Source organism: Lolium perenne, chromosome 1 (genome assembly GCF_019359855.2).
Source record: "Lolium perenne isolate Kyuss_39 chromosome 1, Kyuss_2.0, whole genome shotgun sequence".
Classification (NCBI taxonomy): domain Eukaryota; kingdom Viridiplantae; phylum Streptophyta; class Magnoliopsida; order Poales; family Poaceae; genus Lolium; species Lolium perenne.
In genome coordinates, this window is record NC_067244.2 from 65,139,484 (window position 1) to 65,158,276 (window position 18,793).

An 18,793-nucleotide genomic window follows, 5' to 3' on the forward strand; every position below is an offset into this window, starting at 1 on the left:
ATAGGGGTAGGGTGTGCGTGCGTGCGTTCATAGGGGTGTTTGTACGTGCGTGTTTGTGAGCGTCTGCGTTGTACTGTGTTCTCAAAAAAAAAATATTACCCATGTGTTTATAAATGAGAAAATATTGTCGTCGTGGTGGAACGGCAGATGCCATAGAATGGCTTAAGTTGGGGCCGAATGTACGCTTGAGGATCCGGGTGAAGGTAAGGTTAAGAGGAAAAGAGAGGGATTGAACTCAGGGTTGTATTGATGAACTTGGCCAGCGGCCAGAGGTTGACGATGTATGGCTACAAGACCTTCGCTTGTTCGCTACTCAATGGATCTCCCCGCGCAGGGGTGTGCCTCCTCTCCTTATATAGGGGAGAGGTGGCTTACAAGAGAAGAAACCCTAATGACATCTTTGATGAGCTAAGCTACTTTATAAAGCTTCTTTGGCTCCAGTGACGATGCTTTGTCTTTAATCAGAGGCTGATGACCCTGTCCGGTTTCTTTTACGCCATCTTCTGTTTCGGCGTCAGGGCTTCGATTAAAGCTGAAGTGCTTCGCTCATCTTGTCCTATAGTCTTTGAGGGAATCTTTGACCGGTGTGCTGACATACTATAGTTGAGCCTATGTCGGATCTCTGGTATTCTCACCTGTGAGCTCCGGCTTCTTTGCCTTTGTGGCTCAATCTCTTCGGTTTCCCATACTCTGGCATACCCCTCCTGGTATACCGGATTGTGCCAACTTAGCGTTGTTAAACTTAACTCTCAGAATCAGGATTAATCTTTAATCCGGTATTAAGATGATACATTATGGCATATTTGCCATAGTCTTGGCCTACTGGGGGCCATCCTCCGGACATTAGTCCCCGAAGCTGGTGTGGTCCAGCGGATTCATCCGACGGACCACGCCAGGTTCCTGTACCGAACGTACTGGATTAATCGTTCCAGTTTCCATTACTTAACCGGTGTTATATCAGATTCATATCGATAAACTGGATTCTTCGAAACCCTTCCGGCTTCTTTCCGACGGTTTCTTCGTCATTATGTTCTCCTCGGCGAAGTCGAGAATATCTCGATTTTCGTGCATGTCAGTGACATGCGCACTGTAACTGACATGGCAGTGTCAGCGGGGTCAAATCCCTCGTCTCCCGCGCACATTTAATACGCTGCACTTGATCCGTGTGGCCTCCCGTGTGGCCGCTTGAGCAATGCGTGTATCACAGCGCCACATGGCGGCCCACCAGCTGAAGAAGCATGGGCCGAGCGGTTTTTGGCCCGTTGAGCCCTTCGTCTATAAAAAGGGCGATGGTAGAAAATCTCCAGCGCCCCGAGTAAGATCTTGGGGACTCTGGAATGGTCTTTCCGGAATATTGAAAACTGTTGTCTAACTTGTTTGTTTCTTGTGTTGCAGAACTTTGCCCGCATCAACATAGAGGAACCACGATCGTTCGCTCCCCGACGCACTCACGAGGACGACATGGACCTGGATCCTTTCAAGATCGGGAACATGCAAGAGAAGGGCGCTACCCACACCTCGCGTTTGGGTAACACTTCTGCACCTCTCCCTTCAAGAACTCGGGTCGGTGATTCCGGCAGCGAGGACGATGATTGCGTAATACTTAATGTATTTGATCCGCTTCCCTTATCTTATGCTTTCTCTGCAATGTCGGTTTCAGCTGACCAGGATCGCCAGGTACTGGAGCATGTTACTCCGCTTGACGCCGAGGTCGGGGATCCTCCGGCATGTCGAGTCTGGAAGGCTCCTGCCCCCTAATCTAGTTCAACTGGTGCGTCAGCTCCCAAACGCCGGAAGATCTTAAGCTCCGGGCCCCCGAAAAAGAAGAAGAACACCATTCCCACCTCCTCCGGGTAAATTTTCCTAGGGAACCTTTTCGGTTTAAACCTTCACACTTTGCACCTGCGGTGACCCAGCGTACCACTGCATGGTGTAGTACACAAGTCGTTGACATAACACAAGTGAAACACCGTTCCACTCATATTACATCCCTCAGAGTGGTACAACAGAAACATATGCGAGTCCAAGGTATGTCTATAGAAGGATACACGAACTGTTTACAAAAGATCAACACATCCTCCTACTTTACAGTGAGGTAAAACTTCAAATCAAGCTACAGAAGAACGACTCGTAGTCTAACTTATTGCTAACTCAAGTTTAAGAGCTACTTGGCTTGCTATAGAAATCTAGCTACTTGGGTGCTAGGATTAGGGAAAGGTTCCCTTTTATTACTAGTCTAGGTTTCCATTATAGCTGATGCAGAAGTTGACTCCATTGACTTCTTTGACTAGATTCTTCATCTTTTTGCAGTTGACTCCTTTGTCTTCGAGTTCCATGGTAGTTTCTCCTTCGGTGCCTTGATCTAAGAAGGGGGTGTAGGGATTCGAAGCATAGAAAACAAAAAAAATTCCTACCGCGAGAATGCAATCCAAGCCAAGATGCAATCTAGAAGACGGTAGCAACGAGGGGATGAACGAGACTAACCCTTGAAGATTTCCAAAGCCTACGAGATTAGATCTCGTTGTTGCAGAAGATGATCACTTGCCGCTTTCAAAAGCGCGTAGAAGATCTTGACGGTGCCACAATCGGGCAGCACCTCCGTACTCGCTCACACGTTCGGTGTTGATGAAGACGACGTCCTTCTCCCCGTTCCAGCGGGCAGCAGAAGTAGTAGATCCTCCTTGAATCCCGATAGCACGACGGCATGGTGGCAGTGTCGATGGAGATCTCCGGCGGAGCTTCGCTAAGCGTATGCGGGAAAAGAGGTGGAGGAGGGGCGACTAGGGTTTGGGAGAGGGGTGGCCGGCCACTTGAGGGTGCGGCCAAGCTATGGCTTGAGGTGGCCGGGCCCCTGCCCTTGTCCCTCTTTTTATAGGTGGAACCCCCAAGAGTTGGTATACAAGTCTTCGAATAAGACCCCAAACCAAAACCTTCCATATGGCATGAAACCTACCCAAGGTGGGATTCCCACTTGAGGTGGGACTCCCACCTTTCCATGAGGAGGGGTGGCCGGCCACCTTGGTGGAGTCCACCTGGGACTCCACCCCCTAGGGTTGGCCGGCCAAGCTTGGTGGAGTCCCTCCGGGACTCTGCCTTCCATAGTGATTTCTTCCAGACTTTTCTAGAACCTTCTAGAACCTTTCATAAATGCACCGGATCATTTTCAAACTTATAAAATGACTTCCTATATATGAATCTTATTCCCCGGACCATTCCGGAACTCCTCGTGATCTCCTGGATCCTATCCGAGACTCCGAACAAAACTTCGAACTCCATTCCATATTCAATATTTACTAATACGACATCAAACCTTAAGTGTGTCACCCTACGGTTCGCGAACTATGTAGACATGGTTGAGATGTCTCTCCGACCAATAACCAATAGCGGGATCTGGAGATCCATAATGGCCCCCACATATTCAACGATGACTTAGTGATCGAATGAACCATTCACATACGATACCGATTCCCTTTGTCACGCGATATTTTACTTGTCCGAGGTTTGATCATCGGTATCTCTATACCTTGTTCAACCTCATCTCCTGACAAGTACTCTTTACTGGTACCGTGGTATGTGGTCTCTTATGAACCATTCATATGCTTGCAAGCTATTTAGACGACATTCCACCGAGAGGGCCCAGAGTATATCTATCCGTCATCGGGATGGACAAATCCCACTGTTGATCCATATGCCTCAACTCATACTTTCCGGATACTTAATCCCATCTTTATAACAACCCATTTACGCAGTGGCGTTTGATGTAATCAAAGTACCTTTCCGGTATAAGTGATTTACATGATCTCATGGTCGAAAGGACTAGGTAACTATGTATCAAAAGCTTATAGCAAATAACTTAATGACGTGATCTTATGCTATGCTTAATTGGGTGTGTCCATTACATCATTCATATAATGACATAACCTTGTTATTAATAACATCCAATGTTCATGATCATGAAACTATGATCATCTATTAATCAACAAGCTAGTTAAGAGGCTTACTAGGGACACATTGTTGTTTACATAACACACATGTATCAATGTTTCGATTAATACAATTATAGCATGGTATATAAAAATTTATCATAAACACAAAGATATCTAATAACCACTTTTATTATTGCCTCTTGGGCATATCTCCAACAGTCTCCCAGTTGCACTAGAGTCAATAATCTAGATTACATTGTAAGGTACCTAACACCCATGGCATTCTGGTGTTGGTCATGCTTTGCCCTAGGGAGAGCTTGATACGCGTACAGCACGCGTCCGTTGGGAACCCCAAGAGGAAGGTGTGATGCGTACAGCGGCAAGTTTTCCCTCAGTATGAAACCAAGGTTTATCGAACCAGTAGGAGCCAAGAAGCACATTGAAGGTTGATGGCGGCGAGATGTAGTGTGGCGCAACACCAGGGATTCCGGCGCCAACGTGGAACCTGCACAACACAAACCAAGTACTTTGCCCCAACGAAACAGCGAGGTTGTCAATCTCACCGGCTTGCTGTAACAAAGGATTAGATGTATAGTGTGGATGATGATTGTTTGCAGAAAATAGTAGAACTAGTATTGCAGTAGATTGTATTTCAGTATAGAGAATTGGACCGGGGTCCACAGTTCACTAGAGGTGTCTCTCCCATAAGATAAACAGCATGTTGGGTGAACAAATTACAGTTGGGCAATTGAAAAATAGAGAGGGCATGACCATGCACATACATATTATGATGAGTATTGTGAGATTTAATTGGGCATTACGACAAAGTACATAGACCGCTATCCAGCATGCATCTATGCCTAAAAAGTCCACCTTCAGGTTATCATCTGAACCCCTTCCAGTATTAAGTTGCTAACAACAGACAATTGCATTAAGTATTGCGCGTAATGTAATCAGTAGCTACATCCTCGAACATAGCACCAATGTTTTATCCCTAGTGGCAACAACACATCCATAATCTTAGAGGTTTCTCTCACTCCCCCAGATTCACGGAGACAAGAACCCACTCTCGAGCATAAATACTCCCTCTTGGAGTTACTAGCATCAACTTGGCCAGAGCATCTACTAATAACGGAGAGCATGCAAGATCATAAACAACACATAGACATGAATTGATAATCAACATAACAAGTATTCTCTATTCATCGGATCCCAACAAACGCAACATATAGAATTACAGATAGATGATCTTGATCATGTTCATCAGCTCACAAGACCCGACAATTAAGCACAATGAGGAGAAGACAACCATCTAGCTACTGCTATGGACCCATAGTCCAGGGGTAGACTACTCACACATCACTCCGGAGGCGACCATGGCGGCGTAGAGTCCTCCGGGAGATGATTCCCCTTTCCGGCAGGGTGCCGGAGGCGATCTCCTGAATCCCCCGAGATGGGATTGGCGGCGGCGGCGTCTCTGGAAGGTTTTCCGTATCGTGGCTCTCGGTACTGGGGGTTTCGCGACGGAGGCTATTTGTAGGCGGAAGGGCAGGTCAGGGGGCCACACGAGGGGCCCACACTACAGGTCGGCGCGGCCAGGGCTTGGGCCACGCCGCCCTAGGGTGTGGCCACCTCATGGCCCCACTTCATCTCCTCTTCGGTCTTCTGGAAGCTTCGTGGCAAAATAGGACCCTGGGCGTTGATTTCGTCCAATTCCGAGAATATTTCCTTACTAGGATTTCTGAAACCAAAAACAGCAGAAACAAAGAATCGGCACTTCGGCATCTTGTTAATAGGTTAGTTCCAGAAAATGCACGAATATGACATAAGTGTGCATAAAACATGTAGATATCATCAATAATGTGGCATGGAACATAAGAAATTATCGATACGTCGGAGACGTATCAGCATCCCCAAGCTTAGTTCCTGCTCGTCCCGAGCAGGTAAACGATAAACAAAGATAATTTCTGGAGTGACATGCCATCATAACCTTGATCATACTATTTGTAAAGCATATGTAGTGAATGCAGCGATCAAAACAATGTAAATGACATGAGTAAACAAATGAATCATATGGCAAAAACTTTTCATGAATAGTACTTCAAGACAAGCATCAATAAGTCTTGCATAAGAGTTAACTCATAAAGCAATAATTCATAGTAAAGCATTGAAGCAACACAAAGGAAGATGAAGTTTCAGCGGTTGCTTTCAACTTGTAACATGTATATCTCATGGATATTGTCAACATAGAGTAATATAACAAATGCAATATGCAAATATGTAAGAATCAATGCACAGTTCACACAAGTGTTTGCTTCTTGAGATGGAGAGAAATAGGTGAACTGACTCAACATTAAAAGTAAAAGAATGGTCCTTCAAAGAGGAAAGCATCGATTGCTATATTTGTGCTAGAGCTTTGATTTTCAAAACAAGAAACAATTTTGTCAACGTTAGTAATAAAGCATATGTATCATGTAAATTATATCTTACAAGTTGCAAGCCTCATGCATAGTATACTAATAGTGCCCGCACCTTGTCCTAATTAGCTTGGACTACCGGGATCATCGCAATGCACATGTTTTAACCAAGTGCCACAAAGGGGTACCTCTATGCCGCCTGTACAAAGGTCTAAGGAGAAAGCTCGCATTGGATTTCTCGCTATTGATTATTCTTAACTTAGACATCCATACCGGGACAACATAGACAACAGATAATGGACTCCTCTTTTATGCATAAGCATGTAGCAACGATTAATTTTCTCATATGAGATTAAGGATATATGTCCAAAACTGAAACTTCCACCATGGATCATGGCTTTAGTTAGCGGCCCAATGTTCTTCTCTAACAATATGCATGCTCTAACCATATGGTGGTAGATCGCTCTTACTTCAGACAAGACGAACATGCATAGCAACTCACATGATTTTCAACAAAAGGTAGTTGATGGCGTCCCCAGTGAACATGGTTATCGCACAACGAGCAACTTAATAAGAGATAAAGTGCATAAGTACATATTCAATACCACAATAGTTTTTAAGCTATTTGTCCCATGAGCTATATATTGTAAAGGTAAAGAATGGAAATTTAAAGGTAGCACTCAAGCAATTTACTTTGGAATGGCGGAGAAATACCATGTAGTAGGTAGGTATGGTGGACACAAATGGCATAGTGGTTGGCTCAAGTATTTGGATGCATGAGAAGTATTCCCTCTCGATACAAGGTTTAGGCTAGCAAGGCTATTTGAAACAAACACAAGGATGAAGTGGTGCAGCAAAACTCACATAAAAGACATATTGAAAACATTATAAGACTCTACACCGTCTTCCTTGTTGTTCAAACTCAATACTAGAAATTATCTAGACTTTACAGAGACCAAATATGCAAACCAAATTTTAGCATGCTCTATGTATTTCTTCATTAATAGGTGCAAAGTATATGATGCAAGAGCTTAAACATGAGCACAACAATTGCCAAGTATCACATTATCCAAGACATTTTAGCAATTACTACATGTATCATTTTCCAATTCCAACCATATAACAATTTAACGAAGAAGAAACTTCGCCATGAATACTATGAGTAAAACCTAAGGACATATTTGTCTATATGCAACAGCGGAGCGTGTCTCTCTCCCACACAGTGAATGCTAGGATCCATTTTATTCAAACAAAACAAAAACAAAAACAAACCGACGCTCCAAGCAAAGCACATAAGCTGTGATGGAATAAAAATATAGTTTCTGGGGAGGAACCTGATAATGTTGTCGATGAAGAAGAGGATGCCTTGGGCATCCCCAAGCTTAGACGCTCGAGTCTTCTTGATATATGCAGGGGTGAACCACCGGGGCATCCACAAGCTTAGAGCTTTCACTCTCCTTGATCATGTTGTATCATCTCCCTCTCTTGATCCTTGAAAACTTCCTCCACACCAAACTTAGAACAACTCATTAGAGGGTTAGTGCACAATCAAAATATACATGTTCAGAGGTGACATAATCATTCTTAACACTTCTGGACATTGCACAAAGCTACTGAAAGTCAATGGAATCGAAATATCCATCGAACATAACAAAACTGGCAATGCGAAATAAAAGGCAGAATCTGTCAAAAACAGAACAGTTCGTATTGACGAATTTTATTGGGGCACCATACTTGCTCAAATGAAAATGCTCAAATTGAATGAAAGTTGCGTACATATCTGAGGATCACTCACGTAAATTGGCATAATTTTCTGAGTTACCTACAGAGAATTTTTCCCAGATTCGTGACAGCAAAGAAATCTGTTTCTGCGCAGTAATCCAAATCTAGTATGAACTTTTCTATCAACGACTTTACTTGGCACAACAAAACACTAAACTAAGATAAGAAGAGGTTGCTACAGTAGTAAACAACTTCCAAGACACAAAATAAAAATAGAGGTACTGTAGTAAAAACATGGGTTGTCTCCCATAAGCGCTTTTCTTTAACGCCTTTCAGCTAGGCGCAGAAAGTGTGTATCAAGTATTATCAAAGGGTGGTGCATCTACAGCGGGATTTGGAGTTTTCTCAACCAAGCATAGTATATTGGATACATAAGTTTTAGCGTCTCCCTTTTCATTAGTCTTGGGCTTGCTACTCTCATCAAACAAATTTTCGGGAACAAGCCAAGCATAATTATTTTCTAGTGCATCATTCATAGCTAGGAGTTTACATGGTATTGGTGCTTTGATCTCCCCACCATCATCAATATTATTAGTGTACCTTATTCTATCCATGTCCATCTTTTCAAGGAGACTAACAAAATTGGTATAAGAACCAAGCATATTATATTTAGCAAAAACCTTTCTAGCCTCTCTTGCTAGACCACCAAATTCTCTAAGAAGGGTTTCTAAAACAAAATCTTTCTTTTCCCCTTCTTCCATATCACCAAGTGTAAGAAACATGTGTTGGATTATAGGATTGAGATTAACAAATTTAGTTTCCAACATGCGAACTAAAGTAGCAGCAGCAATTTCATAAGTAGGAGCAAGGTCTACCAAGTGTCTATCCTCAAAATCGTCAATGGTACTAACATGGTTGAAAAATTCTTCTATATTATTTCTCCCAATTATAGACCCGCGTCCTACCGGCATGTTTTTTACGGTAAAATTAAGAGGAAACATGATGAAATAAGTAAAGTAAATACAAGTAACTAATTTTTTTTGGGTTTTCGATATAGCAAACGAGATAGCAAATAAAGTAAAACTAGCAACTAATTTTTTTGTATTTTGATTTAGTGCAGCAAACAAAGTAGTAAATAAAACTAATCAAGACAAAAACAAAGTAAATGAGATTGGGATGTGGAGACTCCCCTTGCAGCGTGTCTTGATCTCCCCGGCAACGGCGCCAGAAAAATCGCTTGATACGCGTACAACACGCGTCCGTTGGGAACCCCAAGAGGAAGGTGTGATGCGTACAGCGGCAAGTTTTCCCTGAGTATGAAACCAAGGTTTATCGAACCAGTAGGAGCCAAGAAGCACGTTGAAGGTTGATGGCGGCGAGATGTAGTGCGGCGCAACACCAGGGATTCCGGCACCAACGTGGAACCTGCACAACACAAACCAAGTACTTTGCCCCAACGAAACAGCGAGGTTGTCAATCTCACCGGCTTGCTGTAACAAAGGATTAGATGTATAGTGTGGATGATGATTGTTTGCAGAAAACAGTAGAACTAGTATTGCAGTAGATTGTATTTCAGTATAGAGAATTGGACCGGGGTCCACAGTTCACTAGAGGTGTCTCTCCCATAAGATAAACAGCATGTTGGGTGAACAAATTACAGTTGGGCAATTGACAAATAGAGAGGGCATGACCATGCACATACATATTATGATGAGTATTGTGAGATTTAATTGGGCATTACGACAAAGTACATAGACCGCTATCCAGCATGCATCTATGCCTAAAAAGTCCACCTTCAGGTTATCATCCGAACCCCTTCCAGTATTAAGTTGCTAACAACAGACAATTGCATTAAGTATTGCGTGTAATGTAATCAGTAGCTACATCCTCGAACATAGCACCAATGTTTTATCCCTAGTGGCAACAGCACATCCATAATCTTAGAGGTTTCTCTCACTCCCCCAGATTCACGGAGACATGAACCCACTATCGAGCATAAATACTCCCTCTTGGAGTTACTAGCATCAACTTGGCCAGAGCATCTACTAATAACGGAGAGCATGCAAGATCATAAACAACATGTAGACATGAATTGATAATCAACATAACAAGTATTCTCTATTCATCGGATCCCAACAAACGCAACATATAGAATTACAGATAGATGATCTTGATCATGTTCGGCAGCTCACAAGACCCGACAATTAAGCACAATGAGGAGAAGACAACCATCTAGCTACTGCTATGGACCCATAGTCCAGGGGTAGACTACTCACACATCACTCCGGAGGCGACCATGGCGGCGTAGAGTCCTCCGGGAGATGATTCCCCTCTCCGGCAGGGTGCCAGAGGCGATCTCCTGAATCCCCCGAGATGGGATTGGCGGCGGCGGCGTCTCTGGAAGGTTTTCCGTATCGTGGCTCTCGGTACTGGGGGTTTCGCGACGGAGGCTATTTGTAGGCGGAAGGGCAGGTCAGGGGGCCACACGAGGGGCCCACACTACAGGTCGGCGCGGCCAGGGCTTGGGCCGCGCCGCCCTAGGGTGTGGCCACCTCGTGGCCCCACTTCGTCTCCTCTTCGGTCTTCTGGAAGCTTCGTGGCAAAATAGGACCCTGGGCGTTGATTTGTTCCAATTCCGAGAATATTTCCTTACTAGGATTTCTGAAACCAAAAACAGCAGAAAATAGCAACTGGCACTTTGGCATCTTGTTAATAGGTTAGTTCCAGAAAATGCACGAATATGACATAAAGTGTGCATAAAACATGTAGATATCATCAATAATGTGGCATGGAACATAAGAAATTATCGATACGTCGGAGACGTATCAGAGCTTTAATCAATGGATCTGCTACATTCAGATCAGTGTGTACTTTGCAAATCTTTACTTCTCCATCTTCAATGTACTCGCGAATCGAATAATAACGCAGCTTGATATGCTTCAGCCTCTTGTGCGACCTTGGTTCTTGTGCATTGGCGATGGCACCCATGTTGTCACAATAGATGACTAGTGGGTCCAATGCACTAGGAACCACACCGAGCTCTACAATGAACCTCTTTATCCATACCGCTTCTGATGAAGCCTCTGAAGCCGCTATGTACTCCGATTCTGTTGAAGACTTTGCCACCGTGCACTGCTTCGAGCTTGACCATCTTACTGCAGCACCATTCAATATAAACACGTACCCAGACTGAGACTTAGAGTCATCAGGATCAGTGTTCCAACTTGCATCGGTGTAACTGGTTACAACGAGCTGTTGGTCACCTCCATAACAAAGAAACATATCCTTAGTTCTTTTCAAGTACTTCAGGATATTCTTGACCGCTGTCCAGTGTTCCATTCCTGGATCACTTTGATATCTGCTAGTCAAACTAACTGCATGTGCTATATCCGGTCTAGTACATAGCATGGCATACATGATAGAGCCTACTGCCGAGGCGTAGGGGATCTGATTCATCCTCTCTCTTTCTTGTGCCATAGCCGGTCCTTGAGTCTTACCCAAGACCTTACCTGGTAACATAGGTAAGAACCCTTTCTTACTTTCGTCCATTCTAAACTTCTTTAGAATTTTGTCCAGATATGTACTCTGTGAAAGCCCTATTAGGCGTCTTGATCTATCTCTATAAATCTTGATGCCTAAAATGTACGATGCTTCACCAAGGTCTTTCATTGAAAAACTCTTATTCAAATAACCTTTTACACTGCTTAATAATTCTATATCATTCCCAATCAATAATATGTCATCTACATATAATATCAGGAACGCTACAGAGCTCCCACTCACTTTCTTGTAAATACATGCCTCTCCATGACACTGTATAAACCCGAAGTCTTTGATCACCTTATCAAAGCGTCGGTTCCAACTTCTGGATGCTTGCTTCAGTCCATAAATTGAACACTGAAGTTTGCACACCTTGTCAGCATTTTTAGGATCGACAAAACCTTTGGGTTGTACCATATACAACTCTTCCTCAATGTCTCCATTAAGGAACGCCGTTTTGACATCCATCTGCCAAATCTCATAATCAAAAAATGCAGCTATTGCTAACAAAATCCTCACAGATTTTAGCTTCGCTACAGGTGAGAAAGTCTCATCGTAGTCAACACCTTGAATTTGTCGAAAACCCTTTGCGACAAGTCGAGCTTTATAGACAGTAATATTACCATCAGCATCTGTTTTTCTTTTGAAGATCCATTTATTCTCGACAGCCTTGCGACTATCAGGTAAGTCTACCAAAGTCCACACTTTGTTATCATACATGGATCCCATTTCGGATTTTATGGCTTCTTGCCATTTGTTGGAATCTGGGCTCATCATCGCTTCTTCATACGTCGCAGGGTCTTCATCATTGTTGTCCACAATCATGACATTTAGACAAGGATCATACCAATCAGGAGTGGCACGTTCCCTTGTCGATCTGCGAGGTTCAGTAGCTATCTCATTCGAAGTTTCATGATCATTATCATTAGCTTCCTCTCTTACCGATGCAGGTGGCACAGGAACAACTTCCGGTACTGCGCTACTCTGATCAACGAGAGAAGATTCAGTAATCTCGTCGAGTTATACTTTTCTTCCAGTCACTTCTTTAGTGAGAAATTCTTTCTCAAGAAAGGTTCCGTTCTTAGCAACAAAGATTTTGCCTTCGGATCTGTGATAGAAAGTGTACCCTATAGTTTCCTTAGGGTATCCTATGAAGACGCATTTCTCTGCTTTGGGTTCTAGCTTGTCCGGTTGTAACTTTTTTACATAGGCTTCGCAACCCCAAACTTTAAGGAACGACAGCTTAGGTTTCTTATTAAACCATAATTCATACGGTGTCGTTTCAATGGATTTAGATGGTGTCCTATTTAAAGTGAATGCAGCTGTCTCTAATACATAACTCCAAAATGATAACGGCAAATCAGTAAGAGACATCATAGAATGAACCATATCTAAGAGAGTTCGATTACGACGTTCGGACACACCGTTTCGTTGTGGTGTTCCCGGCGGTGTCAATTGTGAAAGTATTCTGCATTACTTTAAATGCATGCTAAACTCATAACTCAGATATTCACCTCCGCGATCAGATCGTAGAAATTTAATCTGCTTGTTACGTTGATTTTCTACTTCACTTTGGAATTCCTTAAACTTCTCGAAAGTTTCGGATTTATGTTTCATGAAATAGATATACCCATATCTACTCAGATCATCTGTGAAGGTTAAAACATAACGATAACCACCGCGCGATGCTACACTCATTGGTCCGCACACATCGGTATGTATGATTTCCAATAAGTCTGTAGCTCGCTCCATAATACCAGAGAATGGAGTCTTAGTCATTTTTCCCATTAGACATGCTTCGCATCTATCAAGTGACTCAAAGTCAAGTGATTCAAGTGAGTTTCTTCATGTGTTTCACTCCAATATGACCAAGACGACAGTGCCACATATAAGTAGAATTATCATTCAATTTAATTCGCTTAGCATCAATGTTATTAACATGTTTATCACTACTATCGAGATCTAACAGAAATAAACCATTCTTCTCAGGTGCTTGAACATAAAAGATATTATTCATAAAAATAGAACAACCATTATTCTCAGACTTGAATAAATAACCGTCTTTTATTAAACAAGATCCAGATATAATGTTCATGCTCAACGCTGGTAAAAAATAACAATTATTGAGGTTTAAAAGTAATCCCGAAGGTAGATGTAGAGGGAGTGTGCCGACAGCGATCACATTGACCTTGGATCCATTTGCAACGCGCATCGTCACTTCATCCTTCAATAGTCTTTGTTTATTCCTTAGTTCCTGTTTCGAGTTACAAATATGAGCAACCGAACCAGTATCAAATACCCAGGTACTATTACGAGAACTAGTAAGATAAATATCTATAACATGTATATCAGATATACCTTCTTTCTTCTTCTTGACAAGGCCGCTCTTCAGATCAGCCAAATACTTGGAGCAATTACGCTTCCAGTGTCCCTTCTCCTTGCAGTAATAGCACTCAGCATCAGGCTTAGGACCAGTCTTAGGTTTCACAGGAGGCGTGGCAGCTTTCTTGCCACCCTTCTTGAATTTTCCTTTAGACTTGCCTGTTTCTTGAAACTGGTGGTCTTGTTGACCATCAACACTTGGTGCTCTTTCTTAATCTCAATCTCAGCAGATTTTAGCATGGCGAAGAGTTCATGTAACTCTTTGTTCATGTTCTGCATATTGTAGTTCATCACAAAGTTCTTGTAACTAGGTGGCAGTGATTGAAGGACATGATTAATCCCCAGTCTGTTAGGAATCACTATTCCCAAGTCACTGAGTTTCTTCGCATGCCCGGTCATGGCGAGCATGTGCTCACTAACGGAGCTGCCTTCTTCCATCATGCAACTGAAGAAGTGTTTCGATGCTTCATAGCATTCCACGGCCGCATGAGTTTCAAAGATAGCTTTCAGCTCATTGACCAACTCATGAGGATCGTGGTGCTCAAAACGTTTTTGAAGATCGGCTTCCAGACTGCATAGGATGGCACACTGAACTTGAGAGTACCGAGTTTTCCGAGTCGCGTAAACATTCTTTACTTCATCGGTTTCAGTTTCTGCAGGAGGGTCACCTAGCGGTGCATCAAGCACATATTGCAGGTTTCCACTAGCGAGGAAAATCCTCACATGACGGAACCAGTCGGTGAAGTTGCTACCGTTGCTCTTAAGTTTTTTCTTTCTCTAGGAACTGGTTAAAATTGATTGGGGACGGCATGATCTACAACATATATTTGCAATAGTTTAGACTAATGTTTATGACAAATTGAGTTCAAATTTTAATTTAACAAAATTAAAAACTAGGTGAACTCCCACTCAAAACAATATCCCTCGAATTGGGTCTTAGTGATCACACGAACCAAATCCACGACACCAAGTCCGATCATCACGAGACAAGATGTAACTTCAATGGCGAACACTCAAAGTGTTCATCATATCAATCATATGATTCATGCTTTACCTTTCGGTATCATGTGTTCCGAGACCATGTCTGTACATGCTAGTCTCGTCAAGGCAACCTTAGTATCCGCGTGTGCAAAACTGGCTTGCACCCGTTGTATACACTTGTTGAATCTATCATACCCGATCATCACGAGATGCTTCGAAACGACAAGTATTAGTAACGGTGCTACTAAGGATGAACACTTTATTATCTTGATATTTTAGTGAGAGGGATCATCTTATAATGCTACCGTCGCGATCTAAGCAAAATAAGATGCATAAAAAGGATTAACATCACATGCAATTCATATGTGATATGATATGGCCCCTTTGTCTTTGTGCCTTTGATCTTCATCTCCAAAGCACGGACATGATCTCCATCATCAACGGGCATGATCTCCATCATCGTCGGCGTAGCGTCAAGGTCAATGGCGCCGTCTTCATGATTGTTCTCCCATGTAGCAACTATTACAACTTCTTTGAAATACTACTCAACATTAAATTTAAAGACAACCATAAGGCTCCTGCCGGTTGCCACAATACAATAATGATCATCTCATACATATTCATCATCACATTATGGCCATATCACATCACCAAACCCTACAAAAACAAGTTAGACGTCTCTAATTTGGTTTGCATATTTTACGTGGTTTAGGGTTTTCGAGTGAGATCTAATCTACCTACGAACATGAACCATAACGGTGATACTAGTGTTGTCAATAGAAGAGTAAATTGAATCTTCACTATAGTAGGAGAGACAGACACCCGCAAAGCCACTTATGCAATACAAGTTGCATGTCGAGCATTGAGCAAATCTCATGAACGCGGTCATGTAAAGTTAGCCCGAGCCGCTTCATCCCACTATGCCACAAAGATGCAAAGTACTCAAACTAAAGACAACAAAGCATCAATGCCCACAAAACAATTGTGTTCTACTTGTGCAACCATCTATGCATAGACACGGCTCTGATACCACTGTAGGGATTCGAAGCATAGAAAACAAAAAATTTCCTACAGCGAGAACGCAATCCAAGCCAAGATGCAATCTAGAAGACGGTAGCAACGAGGGGATGAACGAGACTAACCCTTTAAGAATTCCAAAGCCTACGAGATTAGATCTCGTTGTTGCGGAAGATGATCACTTGCCGCTTTCAAACCCCCGTAGAAGATCTTGACGGTGCCACAATCGGGCAGCACCTCCGTACTCGGTCACACGTTCGGTGTTGATGAAGACGACGTCCTTCTCCCCGTTCCAGCGGGCAGCGGAAGTAGTAGATCCTCCTTGAATCTCGGTAGCACGACGGCGTGGTGGCGGTGTCGATGAAGATCTCCGGCGGAGCTTCGCTAAGCGTATGCGGGAAAAGAGGTGGAGGAGGGGCGGCTAGGGTTTGGGAGAGGGGTGGCCGGCCACTTGAGGGGTGCGGCCAAGCTATGGCTTGAGGTGGCCGGCCCCCTCCCCTTGTCCCTCTTTTTATAGGTGGAACCCCCAAGAGTTGGTCTACAAGTCTTTGAATAAGACCCCAAACCAAAACCTTCCATATGGCATGAAACCTACCCAAGGTGGGATTCCCACTTGAGGTGGGACTCCCACCTTTCCATGAGGGGGGGGGGGGGGGTGGCCGGCCACCTTGGTGGAGTCCACCTGGGACTCCACCCCCTAGGGTTGGCCGGACAAGCTTGGTGGAGTCCCTCCGGGACTCCGCCTTCCATAGTGATTTCTTCCGGACTTTTCTAGAACCTTCTAGAACCTTCCGTAAATGCACCGGATCATTTTCAAACTTATAAAATGACTTCCTATATATGAATCTTATTCTACGGACCATTCCGGAACTCCCTCGTGATGTCATGGATCCTCTCCGAGACTCCGAACAAAACTTCGAACACCATTCCATATTCAATATCTACTAATACGACATCAAACCTTAAGTGTGTCACCCTACGGTTCGCGAACTATGTAGACATGGTTCAGACCTCTCTCCGACCAATAACCAATAGCGGGATCTGGAGATCCGTAATGGCTCCCACATATTCAACGATGACTTAGTGATCGAATGAACCATTCACATACGATACTGATTCCCTTTGTCACACGATATTTTACTTGTCTGAGGTTTGATCATCGGTATCTCTATACCTTCTTCAACCTCGTCTCCTGACAAGTACTCTTTACTCGTACCGTGGTATGTGGTCTGTTATGAACCATTCATATGCTTGCAAGCTATTTAGACGACATTCCACCGAGAGGGCCCAGAGTATATCTATCTGTCATCGGGATGGACAAATCCCACTGTTGATCCATATGCCTCAACTCATACTTTCCGGATACTTAATCCCATCTTTATAACAACCCATTTACGCAGTGGCGTTTGATGTAATCAAAGTACATTTCCGGTATAAGTGATTTACATGATCTCATCGTCGAAAGGACTAGGTAACTATGTATCGAAAGCTTATAGCAAATAACGTAATGACGTGATCTTATGCTACGCTTAATTGGGTGTGTCCATTACATCATTCATATAATGACATAACCTTGTTATTAATAACAGCCAATGTTCATGATCATGAAACTATGATCATCTATTAATCAACAAGCTAGTTAAGAGGCTTACTAGGGACTCATTGTTGTTTACATAACACACATGTATCAATGTTTCGGTTAATACAATTATAGCATGATATATAAACATTTATCATAAACACAAAGATATATAATAACCACTTTTATTATTGCCTCTTGGGCATATCTCCAACAGGGGGTTCAAATGGGAGGGAATGAGTACGAGCATACTCAGCAAGTTCATATTAGGAAATAAGTGTATCATGCACTAGCTACAGCCATAGACCAGAAAGTCATAGGCGAATGCAAGTTTTCATAAAAATTTCTTCACAAGGTTTATCTTATTCTGAAAACTATGCCCGTCAGTCTTCACAGGTTGAACAGAATTTCGTGGAGTTCCTTTCCTGCCGCGTTCGTAGTTCCCTTCCCGGAACAGGGAGTGACTGCCACAATTTGATACCCTCTGCAGAGGTGCGTTACTTTTCCCATAAGAGACCTTATCCTTGTTGCCAACCGGGCTCGAGATTCCATCCACACTTCCTTGGTGTGAGGCCCAGTATAAGATCCAAGCCAATCACTGCCTTCTCTGCGACCCCGCAGACCCACCCTTTTGTAAGTTTGTCCTCCCCTTTATCTATGGGTAGACCGACCCAGGCACTTCTTCTCCCCTATACCATTAAGGTAGACCGATCCGAACAACTTATGTGCCCTGTCCTATACACCATAGATAGAACGATCCGGACAACCCTTACAATCCTTCATAGACCAATAATAAGTTTGCCCTCCCCTGTATCTAATGGTAGACCGTGATGGACCACATGTCCCCACCTTTACCAAAGATAGACCGATCCAGGCAACCCTTATTACTAGTCCGTTGGCATGCGAGAGGGAAAAGATACAGGTGACTTCCCCAGAGCCATTATAGATCTTATGGTCCTATCAGTAGCTGACACGTCCATTGCTTCAGTGGTGGTGCAACTCTACGAGGGCGTTGAAAAGGTTGTGTTCTACCTCAGCAGAAGGATGTTGAATGCAGAGACAAGATATCCTGAGGTCGAGAAGTTATGCCTCTGCCTGTTCTTCACCTGCACCAAGCTCCATCACATCCTTTTGACGGCAGAAATCATCGTCATATGCAAGTCAGACATTGTCAAGCACATGCTGTCGGCTCCTGTTTTGAAAGGCCGACTGGGTAAGTGGATGTTTGC

General features: G+C 43.3%; 1 protein-coding gene across 1 annotated transcript in view; it reads left to right on the plus strand.

Moving 5' to 3' along the window:
* Positions 1 to 1,213: 1,213 nt before the first annotated feature.
* The window catches only part of LOC139832341 (uncharacterized), a 112,032-nt gene continuing 94,452 nt past the window's right edge, over positions 1,214 to 18,793 (plus strand). The window contains exons 1-3 of the mRNA XM_071822076.1: positions 1,214 to 1,315; positions 1,396 to 1,563; positions 1,661 to 1,771. Of these exons, the coding sequence (XP_071678177.1) occupies positions 1,214 to 1,315; positions 1,396 to 1,563; positions 1,661 to 1,771 (381 nt within the window). The remainder of the gene's footprint in view (positions 1,316 to 1,395; positions 1,564 to 1,660; positions 1,772 to 18,793) is intronic.